At 41.6% G+C, this 12500-nt stretch overlaps 1 protein-coding gene across 1 annotated transcript in view; it reads left to right on the forward strand.

The window, feature by feature from the left end:
* Positions 1-12500, forward strand: part of AGPS (alkylglycerone phosphate synthase) — a 289261-nt gene that overhangs the window by 193411 nt on the left and 83350 nt on the right. The window contains exons 12-14 of the mRNA XM_075317376.1: positions 1-23; positions 6718-6794; positions 11257-11369. The exon at positions 1-23 is cut by the window's left edge and continues 29 nt beyond it. Of these exons, the coding sequence (XP_075173491.1) occupies positions 1-23; positions 6718-6794; positions 11257-11369 (213 nt within the window). The remainder of the gene's footprint in view (positions 24-6717; positions 6795-11256; positions 11370-12500) is intronic.

The following is a 12500-nucleotide window of genomic DNA, read 5'->3' on the forward strand; positions in this document are numbered from 1 at the left end:
GGACAATGCACAGTTTCAATTTGGTGAGTTTGCTTTGTAAAGATAAGCACTTGTGCTGATGTAATGCCGGGAGGTGCTCATGTATCGCATTCTTAATGTGTCTGCAAAATGCTGCTACAAGATTATATCCTCAGAGTGGCGGACTTGTTTAGCAATCGATACCAATCAATATGTAATTATTTTAACCCTCGGAATGTCTTGTTAATATGCCGTCCACTTATCTGAAGCCTTCAGTTAGGGACTGAAACCTTAATTAGTGAACAGTCACTGTACTGTATTTGATTGAGGAAACAAATGGACTTTGGGGAAAAAAAGTAAGTAATGTATAGCAGAGCACCTACTTGTCAGCATAAATGTAATCTGCATGGCAGGATGCTAGTATTGGTCGCTATATTGAGATGGAGAGCCTGCATTATAACTGTCCTGACCCACTGCCCTGGAATACGAATCTCCCAAACCAGCAGTTCTGCTCATATTGTCGGCCAGTAATGAGGCCAACCATCAAGATTAAGTTGTATAATTTTAAAGGTTTTCTGTAGCTTCAGACAATTTTTTATTTTTGTACTTACTCTATATGATTGCAAAATGCTAAATCCTGGCCGTGTGTAATGAGCACACTATTAGGATTCTACTCTTTCCGAGCGGTCAAATCCTGGCGGTGTATAAAATGAGCACACTATTAGGATTCCGCTGTTTCCAAGCTGTCAAATTCTGGCAGTGTGTATAATGAGCACACTATTAGGTTTCCACTGTTCCTGCTCACGCAAGATACCGCATAGTTCAGTGACATGGCGATAAGAATCTTATTCACTTTTCTTAATAGAGCAACATGAGAAAATGGGAAAAGTTGCTGTTTCGCACGTGACCGCAGCTATGCTGAATCCAATGGTTGCGGTCATGTGATCTCCTCAAATAGAAAATATGTGACTGCATATGGCTGAATCCTAACAGTGTGTAATGCGCACACTGTCAGGATTCAGCTATATGCAATCACATATTGATTTCAGAAATTTAGACTAAAGCACTGATTTACCTCTTTAAGGAAACTTGCAGAATCACCTTTTTAATCAGAATATATTAACAGAAATTCCTCAAAGTGGATCTGTCGCCCTTCTCATTTGTCACTACGTTTTTGTGGGTTTTCCAGTTATTACTCCTAGAAATGTATGACTAAATTGACAAGTGGCTGTTATCCATTTGGGAGTGTGCCTCTCACTGGCCCATCAGTATTGTCAGTATAAACTGTGTAGGGACATACTCCTTTAACATGTGGAGTGGAACCCAGTTGTCAATTTATTTATAAATATTCAGGAAAATTAAAGGAAAAGTCCACCAAGCTGATCTGACATTATTTGATGGATAGTACAGGTTTTCACTAAAGATAGAATTACTACATTGTAAACAAATTTAGTAATGCCTGGGGATTGGGGCGTGAGGTTGCTCTGAATTACTAGGAATTTCCAACCATCGGAAAACCCAATTTCTCACAGCTTATTGGGGAGTTCTAAGTTGATATTTGGTAATCACTTATTTGGGACATTGTTCTGTTAATCAGAGAGCAAATCATGTGTTTCTCTGGAGGACCTAATATCTTCAGGTCTTCCAGCATCAGATTACACAGTCAGTTGCTGTCCTTTTTGGACACCCTCTCATCAGTTTATATTTAGTGGACGAATATATATATATATATATATATATATATATATATATATATATATATATATATATATATATATATATATATATATATAACATACATACATACATACATACATACATACATACATACATACATACATACATACATACATACATACATACATACATACATACATACATAGAGATGTATAGGGAGAGATATAGATATATAGATATTTATATTATATATAGATATATATTTTATTTATTTGATATATATTTATTATATATATATACGGTATGTGTGTATATATAATATGTATATATATGTATATATATATAGAGAGCGAGATAGATATAGATAGAGAGATATATAGATATTTATATTATATATAGATATATATAGATATTTATATTATATATTTATTATATATATATATATGTGTATATAGATATATAAAATTATATATATATAAAATATATATATATATATATAAAAACATTCTGTATATAAGAGCCCAGGTGGCTGTGTAGTGCGTAAATGACTTTATAATACTCACCTAAAGGGTAGGTATGGTGCAGATGGGTGTCTCCGTTCTTCAGGTGAAGCGCCTCCTCTTTCAGCCATCTTTGTCCTGTTTTTTTTGTGGATGAATGTCCCCAGGCGGGCTTTGAGGTCCCGCTCATGCGCACTACAATACTTTGATCTGCCCTGCTCAGCGTAGATCAAAGTGCGCTTGCCCAGGACCTCAATGTCTGCCTGTGAGATTGACGTAAGACGCGTCATGCTCCCAGGCTTCAGAAGGAGGAGGACAAAGATGGCCGAAAGAGGAGGCATTGCACCCGGAGAACCGAGATGCCCTTCTGCACAGCACCAACCGTTTAGGTGAGTATTATAAAGTGATTTTTATGTTCTACACAGCGGCCTGGGCTCTTATATAGCGTTCTAACATGCTGTATATAAGTATGTATATGTATATATATCTATATAAGAGTCCACTGGTGGTGGCAGCTTATAGTCACCAAATCTGATGACAGGTTCCCGTTAAGTGTAAATTAAAATGTACTTTAGTAAGGGGAGGACCACTGGTCATGTGACTCAATATTAAGTGACTAGTTTTGCCAGTGTTTTTGCCTGTCTTTCACTTACTAATGAAGAAATCCCTTTTTATTTTTTTATTTCTTACTGTAAATGATAAAACTGATAATATACAGTGAGTGAAATAAGTATTGAATATGACACCAATTGTCTAAAGTAAATATTTTTTATAAAGGTGCTATTGATCTGAATTTCTCATTAGCTGTCAGAAACAACCCAACCAGTCCACATAGGCACATGAATTGAACCATAAGTGTCCATAAATTTAGTGATGTGTAATAATGAGAAAGGAAACCGGGAAAAAGTACTGGATATGTTTTTCTGAAATTTAATTAATGCATTGTCGTTGTACAGAAGTCTTTGTTGATGAAGACACTTCAAGATGCCTTCGGTATGGAAAAACTAGTCGCATACATTGCTCAGGTGTAATATTGGCCCAATCTTCCACACAAACACTCTTCAAATCCTGAAGGTCCTGTGGGCTTCTTCTATGAACTCTGAGCTTTAGTTGCTTCCATAAATTTTCTATTGGATTCAGGTCTGGTGATCGGCTCGGCCATTCTAGCAACTTTGTTTTCTTTCTTTGAAACCAATTAAGCGTTTCCTTGGCTGTGGGTTTGGGATCATTGTCTTGGTGAAATTTCCACTCTGGTTTCATCTTCATCATCCTGGAAGATGGCAGCAGATTTTTATCAAGAATGTCTCGGAAAATTTGTCCATTCATCTTTTTTTCAATTGTATGAAGTTTGCCAGTGCCATATGCTGAAAACAGACCTATACTATGATATTCCCACCTCCACACTTCACTACTGTTGGTGTTTTTGGGGTGATATGCAGGTCTTTTGGCCTCCAATTACGGTGTGTATTATGGTATCCAAAGAGTTAAAGTTTGGTCTTGTGTAACCAGACTATATTCTCCCAGTATTTCATAGGCTTGTCTAAATGTTGTTGAGGAAACTTTAAACATGCTTGAACATGCTTTTTGTTCAGCGATGGAGTCTTGCATGGTGAGCGTGCACACAGGCCATGGACGTTTATTGCATTAATTGTTTTCTTGAACCAATTCTACCTGCTGATTTCAGGTCTTTCTATAGTTCTCCACAGGTGGTCCATAGCTCTTGGACAACTCTTCTGATTTTTTTTCACGCCTTGTTTGAAATCTTGTGGAGAGCACCTGGTTATGTTCGGTTTGAAGTGAAATGATGCTGTTTTCCATTTTTGGATTATGGCCCCCAACAGTGCTCAGTCACTGGAACCTTCAGTAGTTTAGAAATTCTGCAACTAATGCCATCAGTGTGTTTTGCAACAATAAGTTTGCAAAGGTCTGGAGACAGCTCACTGGTTTTACCCATCATGAGATGTTCCTTGTATGGCACCTTGGTAATGAGATACCTATTTATAGGCCATCAGTTGAACCAGCTGATATTATTTTTCACTAAGTGGCAGGATTGCTTTCTTATTACTGATAGATTTCAGCTGGTGTCATGACTATTCATGGCTTTTTGCGCCTCTTTCTTCATGTGTTCAATACTTTTTTTCCCTGTGTTATTTCTCATTATTGCAGACAACTTAATTTACCTATATAATTTCTAAACCCCTACTATAAATCGTTTTTAACCTTGTATCTTCCTGCACTCATGTCGTTTTGACATGGGAGAGGGAGATTTTGGGGTTATCTGCTTTCATGCAGCCTTAATAATATATTTATAATATATATTTATTAATATAATATATATTAAAGGGAACCTGTCACCAGTTTTGGGCTCTATAAGCTACGGCCACCACCACCGAGCTCTTATATACAGCATTCTAACATGCTGTATATAAGAGCCCAGGACGCTGTGCAGAACATAAAAATCACTTTATAATACTTACCTAAACGGTAGTTGCGGTGGAGTTGGGTCATATGGGCGTCTTCGTTCTCCGGTGTCGGCGCCTCCTGTTTCGGCCATCTTTGTCGTTCTTCTTATGAAGCCGGGGTGCATGATGTCATTGAGTCCTGCGCAGGCGCACTTTGATCTGCCCTGATCAGGGTAGATCAAAGCATTGTAGTGTGCCTGCGTGGGACCGGCGAGTGTGTATGACGCGTCATGCACACAGGCTTCAGAAGGAGGATGAAGATGGCTGAAAGAGGAGGCACCGGAGAACAGAGATGCCCATATGACCCAACTCCAACGCAGCGACCGTTTAGGTGAGAATTATAAAGTAATTTTTACGTTCTACACAGCGGCCTGGGCTCTTATATACAGCATCCTAATATGCTGTATATAAGAGCCCACTGGTGGTCGAGGCAGCTTATAGGCCCCAACTCTGCTGACAGGTTGCATTTAAGTTCAGCTCCGTACATACACATTGCCTACATTCACAAGTACAAGCCTTTATCCATGGAACCAGTGAATGCCACTAAACAACCCATTCTCGCGGGAACCCACTGAGAGTGTCATTGCCCCTTACTCTGTCTAACCGTTGAGATGCCAAGGCCAGTGGTCACGCTGGCATCTAAGGTGTTGAACTGTCATGATCAGAGTTAAAGGGGTGTTACATGCAGCGATATCGCTAGCGATATCGCTGGTGTAAGCACCCACCCCCGTCGTTTGTGTGTCACGGGCAAATCGCTGCCCGTGGCTCACAAAATCGTTTGGAGCCGTCACACGGGACTTCCCTGCCTAGCGACGTTGCTGTTGCCTCCTTTCTAAGGGGGAGGTCCGTGTGGCGTCACTAAGCGGCCGCCCAATAGAAGCGGAGGGGCGGAGATGAGCGGACATAACATCCCGCCCACGTCCTTCCTTCCGCATTGCCGGCGGCCGTAGGTAAGCTGCAGTTCGTCGTTCCCGAGGTGTCACACGTAGCGATGTATGCTGCCTTGGGAATGACGAACAACCTGCGTCCTCTACAATCAACAATATTTTGAAAAGGAACGACGTGTCAACGATGGACGATAAGGTGAGTATTTTCCATCGTTAATGGTCGTTCCTTCCTGTCACACGCAACGACGTCGCTAACAATGCCGGATGTGCATCACGGAATCCGTGACCCCGGCGATATATCGTTAGATCCGTCGTTGCGTGTGACGCCGCCTTTAGAAGTTAGGAGGATTTTTATGGTACGGACTAAGCTGTCACACATATAAAGTGGAAGGCGGGATAAATAGCTGGGTCCTATTGCTCATGGGCCCGATAGTGGTCGCCTCTCCTGCAGCCATTGACCACCTATTCACGCACTTCTTACCTGTAGACCCCAAGTCACGTAATGGATGGCCGCAAGTGTCCTTTATTCCTTGGTCTGGCTTGTATATCTTATTTTCTGCTATATAAAATAAAGCAATCTCCCTCACTGCTCAGTATAGGGGCATCCAGCAAAAAAAATACACTAAATCACGTGTTATTTATGCATGGGAGCCCATTTATGTCCTATGCTAGTCTATGGCTATACAGTGGCATGTATTGGAGGCATTCATCAAGGATAGACTGCAAATTGTATTTCTTATTTCTGCCTAAATTTGAGATCCCCATGTACGGTATACACTTTTTGTACTGATACATAGACATCACCATCGTTCTCTTTTACATACCGGTATAAGGGAGGAGCTGCTGCCAGTCCGTTTACACGGCGCCTGCAGCTCAATGTAAGAGCTTCTCGGGCCCGCGGGATATTTTATGTGCTATGAACGTCTGTTTTGTTTCCCGCCACGAGCAATTTGTGGTCTTAGTTGGCATGGCTTTAGCAAGAAGCAGCTTTAACATTTAACCCTTTCATTGTCAGCCTGGCCAGGTCCCCTCACTTAAATGCAGCTCGTGTAACACCCCAGCCTGACAATGAAAGGGTAGGAATGCCTTTACCCCCTATATTCTTCTCCCCCCCGCCCCCCCCCAAAAAATGACACAAGTTATACCTGAATGCTATCTCATTGAACGTTCATCACAGCCGCTTTCTCATTTATATTTGATTTATTTGTGCATGTATGTATTTTTATTTTACAGGGCATGCTCTTAAACCTCAGGTGGCCTCAATTTTTACTTCATTTTTGGATGGGTTAAAAAAATTCTACATCACAAAGGTACAGTTTTTTTGTGTGTGTGTTTATAAAACTTTTTTTTTTTGTCATAACGCCAACCAGACGTTGCAAAAATATCAGTAGCATGTACGTGGGGCGCATACTGCTCTTCGCTTGTAGCGGTATTATACTACCCGTGACTGAGCATTGAATTCATAGCTTTTATTATCCTGCTGAGCCCGTAATGGCTTCCTATTAAATGTAAAGACCGACATGTAGCATAATAATTTCACCCAGCAGCAGCAGCTTCCCGGACTGTTTGCCATGAGGCGGACGCCGCACATTGGTCCCTGGGTGGAACGTGCACCGTCTGCACTACGACCCTGTATGTAATGCACGATAGGTTTGTGGGTTATTTACTGTAGGTCCATATCAATCATACCATATTTCGTAGCCTTGTTGCATGTTTCTGTATGACATGGGTCCCCAACCTTTCTTACCTTGAGATCCACATTTTATAATAATAATCTTTATTTCTATAGTGCTAAAATATTCTTTACAATTCAGAGCTTCTTATACAAGCAAGTAACAGTTATAGAAGATACAATAACGAAAGGAAACCCAATGACAACCCTGCTCGTAAGAGCTTACAATCCACAATGGGGGTGAAGTGGGGGGTGACATAAGGTACAAGTGCTTATTTACAACGGCAGTCCAGCCGTCTCGAAGAAATGCGGGCTAGATTAAGGCTGCATGAGTCAGTCACCAGCTAATCTTTGTAAAGGTTTTGGGCGCGGTGGAGTTTGATTGAGAATTATGTTCTGAGAAATTATAGAGGGGATATATATGACTTAAATTTAATTAGAGCGGGTGATAGGCCACTTTAAAAAGATGTGGGTTTTTTTGGAGTGTCTGAAGCTGTGTAAGTTGTGAATTGTCCTAATTTCTTCGGATAGAGCATTACAGAGGATTGGTGCAGCTCGGGAGAGAAGTCTTGGAGCCGGAAGTGAGATTAGTGTGAATGTTAGTCGAAGCATAGGGAATAGTTTGGGTGATACAGAGATAAGGGTGGAGATGTAGAAGGGTTCTGCACTGTGGAGAGCTTTGTGGGTGAGGACAAGCCATTTAAATTGGATCCTATGATGTATGGGCAGCCATTGCAATGACTGGCACAGAGCGGAAGCGTCCAAGTAACGATTAGTCAAATAGGTGACCCTCGCTGCTGCATTACGGATGGACTGCAGAGGGGAACGTATAGTGAGAAGGAGGACAATTAATAGAGAGTTATAGTAATCAAGGCGGGAGTGGATCAGGGCCACAGTCAGGATTTTTTGTTTCAATAGTGAGAAAGGGGCAGATTATAGAAATATTCTTTAGGTGCAGGCGACAAGAGATTGTAGATAGGAGATCAAGGAAAGATTGATGTCAAGCCTAACCCCCAGACAACGAACCTATGGCCTAGGAGTTATTGTGGTGGCACACACTAAGAGGGAGATGCCAGATTTAGGGAGGTTAGTAGACAGAGGATGTGAAAGTTCAGTTTTTCAAAGGTTAAGTTTCAGATAGAGAGCAGATATGATGTTGTGAACTAAGGACAGACAGTCACTGGTGTTCTGTAGTACAGCGCGGTTGAGGGCAGGGGATGAGGTGTATAGTTGTGTATCATCAGCATATAGGTGGTACTGAAAGCCAAATTTGCTGATGATCTGTCCTATTGGGGTCGTGTAGAGAGAAGAGGGCAAGGACTGAACCTAGAGGGACCCCAACAGTGAGAGCAAGAGGACAAGATGTGGAGCCAGCAAATGATACGCTGAAGGAGCGACCAGAAAGATAGGAAGAGAACCAGGAGAGAGCGGTGTCCTTCAGGCCTTTTGAGTGGAGCATAGAGCGAAGGAGATGGTGGTCAACAGTGTCGAAGGCTGCAGAGCGGGCAAGAAGAATAACATTTTGCTGGTCGCACATCAGGCTTTGGGAAATTCTGTGGCCCTTATTTTGTTTGTCTCTGCACTAGCTACAAGAAAAAAAAAAAAACAGTATGGGACTTTGTGTTGACCATTTGAACCTGGCAAAGCATTTATCTGCTAGACTGTTGTTTTATCAAGAGGGAACAATCTGAAGTTAGAAAAAAGTTATTGGAGAAAATATATTTTTTTGTTTTTTTATGATTTGAATATAACTCCTTTTAATATTAACACATTAAGTCAACTCTATGCAGTGACCCGCCCCATTGCACTCCCAAGCCAGTTTGCATGTGGCTGCAGAGCTTGATTTCTGAGCACTGATATTTGGATTCCTACAAGACCGGTATTGTTTTTTTATTGTAGAATTACAGCCATACTGCTAGAGTCTATAGTAATATCATCCTGACAGGGTCCTTTTTAAGTATTAAGATAAAAATAGTCATTGACATAAATTCACAAAGTTGTATGAAGGTGGGGAACACCCCCAAGAATGACTCTTTCCCGCTATTGCATTTGGATTTTATTGTTGAGATTGGCCAGGTCTGTAACATCACAGACAGAATTCTTTTTGTAGTGTAATCCAATCTGTCCTAATAAATAAGAAGTATTTGGAGTTTGTCAGGTCAACACCTTCTCCACTCATATGTCAAAGAATAATTTTGAAATCCAAGCCTCAGTGCTGGGGACCATTGTCTGCTTTTTACCTTTTAGGTCCTGGGTCTGTGAATCCCCTCCTCATTGTAATGAGTGATCCAGAGTCCCCGTCCCCCTTACTGGAGTTACCTAAGCATACAGTGTATGTAAAGGTAATCGAGCTGAATACAGGCAAAAGATAGCTGATAGTAAAAGCATGGTGGCCGACAGCTGTTTCTCCTGATGCCACTTTAAGATGCAGACTTGGCCAAGCAGGAATGTTTTTTATTAGTGGGCAGAGGAAATCGGGGGTCATCATACCAATCCTTATCTTACTAGGCACTGAGGGTCTCACAATTGGAACTCCTTTTGATTCCAAGAATGGAGCTCTGCAGTGCCCCTTCTGAATGCAGCACAGATGGAGTATGTGCACCTCTGCTTCATTCATCTACCATTGGACTGCCAGCGCTTGCCATTTTCCAGCAGTTCCAGAATACCGTTCAGCAGCCTGACTGCTTGGAAAAGAGATCTGGAAGTGTTTGTAATGATACACAACTTTGTACACGGTATCTGCAGAGATCAGTGATGGGAGGAGAGCGTACACACCCCCCCTCCCATACCGTGTGCTGCTGCCGAATGATTGATCAACGCCATGCAAGGGAAGTACACTCCCCCATAGACAAATTTCCGGTGAGGCCCATTTGAACTTTTGCATACATTAGAATTTAAACTTTACACGATAATATCGCAGCATTAGAGAAAAGAAAGAAAAAGATAAAAGCTACTTATTGCTTAGCTATTCAGCCATTATTCCATAATGTGGCCCGACTCTTCCCTGACAGATGATGGTGTAGATAAGGATCCAAGAGGTCTGATTTTGGACTTCTGATCCCTTTATTCCCAGTAAGATGAGCCACAGCATAGAGATGAAAGCAAGCGCTCTCCTAGAGAACAGGGGTAGTCGGGACATGGAGCTGCCGGCCAAACCATCGTTCAGCTAGCAGCTATTTATTGTGTATTGGGCCCCTTTATAGTCAAACGTAGGACATTGAGGAACGGGAGTAGTGGGGACATTTTTGATTTCCTGGGACATAGCCAGAGGAATGTTTTTGTTTTTCAGTTAGAATATGACACAAAATATCAAGAGTGAAGTTACGGAAGGGGAAGGGAAGTGCTGGCATTTTTTTTGTTTTCTATGTTCAGTGTTCCTTGATAGATTATTTCCAAGAAATCGTGATGGTGACGAGCTCCCAAAATTACATGAGTTTACATAAAGATATAAGGGCTATAAAGTAGTTCAATTTAGCTGATCGTTTTTACCTCTTATATTAAGTTCCCACGATGAGTTTTTGGTGAATTTTGACGCTGAATATTTTTGCTGTGAAAAAAACTCAGCTTCTTACAGTTCCAGCAAAGTGGAAATCTGCAACATCAAAAACTCTTCTCATTGTGTGAACGTAGCCTAAAAGGGAATCTGTCACCAGGTTTTTGCTACCTAATCTGAGCGCGGCATAATGTAAAGATGGAGCTCCTGATCCCAGCGATATGGCATAACTGCACCAAGCAGCCCAGTAAGTGGAATCCAGGGTCTTTGCCCCTATGTCATGGTGCTCTTGGATGAGGTAGTAAAAACCTGCTAACAGATTCTTTTTAAAGTGATTTTTAACAATGCTAACCCAATCAACTTAGTAATTATGATGGGAGTTTTTGACAACAAAAATAGGGCTATAGGCTGTGCTTTATATTTAAATTTTGCTAAATTCTCACCAAAGATCATTATTTTTGCCTGCACCCCCCCCCCTTTTTTTTTTTTTTCTTCAAATTTCATTACCATCTCTTATAGGTAAATCCTAAGACCAGAATAGGATTTCATTCATTATTATATTAAAAGTCACATAATACCTTTAAATTCTGCTGCTTTTATTTTACAGTTTAAAGGGTTTGATCCAAATCAGCTTTGTGTGGCCACGTTACTGTTCGAAGGTGATCGTGAGAAGGTCCTGCAACACGAGAAACAAGTGTATGACATCGCTGCAAAGTTTGGGTGTGTACCCAGGGCATTATTATTCTCATTTATGTACCTATATCCTTTTTTTAATATATTTTGTTCCCAATTTTACAGTTAAAAAAATCTCTCCCAATAGAGAAGTTGAGAAGTTGTCTATAAAACACTACTACGTTACAATTTTATGTAGCTGTCAAAGAAACTTAAAGAGACCATCCAACAACCAACATTAATCATTGTGGTCTGATTGATCCTGGGAAGATGGGGGCCCAAAGTCCTGTGTGAATGGGCCTCTTGTGCACCTGCGTGACCACCACTTCAATCACTCTGTAGGTCTGTGAGAGCGGTACTGCTCATGTGCGACCACTCCTCACATCATCCGCAAATTAAACTGTGGCCATGCCCCCCCAAAAAAATGTTCTAGAGGCTTGTAAGGCATTATACACAGCAGTGTGTGCTGAAAATAACATTAGAAGTGCTAGCCAGCATGGTTTTACTAAGCACAGAAGTTGGCATACTCATCTGATTTTTAGTTTTTATGAAAATGTGAGTGGAAACATGTTTTTGGGTTTTGCGAAGGCATTTGACACTGACCCACATAAATGCCTAATGGATAAATAAGTCTGTAGAATCAGAAAGTAAGGTTTGTAATTGGGTTGTAAACTCGCACAATGACTGCTTCTCTGCATGATTGTTGCACTACCCACGGTGGAGCGCGGTAGTGAACCCACAGGACCACAGAGGACTGTGGCAGCTGACCCCAGAGACTGACTCGGAGAAAGCTTGAGGGAAGGGAAGCGCCAAACAACACAGGGTTCTGTGGTAGAGTCCAGAGTGCAGGTACAGTCAGCACAGGAATAGTCCGAATGCCCGTAGGTATGGCCGAGTTGCAACGCACAGCAGGTACGACCTGAGCACCAGCGAAGTCCAGTCCAAAGTGGAGGTAGATGGTAACACTAAGCCAGTCCTTGATCCAGTAATAGGAAAGTTGTTAACACAGGCGACTCGGTAAGGATATCCTCTGGCAGTGCTTGATCCGATCCAGCGGGCTGAAACGGAGAGGTCATGGCCAAACAGGTATGGACTCTGTGGAGCACAGGAAGCCAAGTATGGGCTGGAGCAGCAGACAGGCACAGTCTGCTCTGAGTGGAGGCAAGGTACAGAGATTAG

This window comes from Anomaloglossus baeobatrachus, chromosome 7 (genome assembly GCF_048569485.1).
Source record: "Anomaloglossus baeobatrachus isolate aAnoBae1 chromosome 7, aAnoBae1.hap1, whole genome shotgun sequence".
NCBI classification, from domain to species: Eukaryota; Metazoa; Chordata; class Amphibia; order Anura; family Aromobatidae; genus Anomaloglossus; species Anomaloglossus baeobatrachus.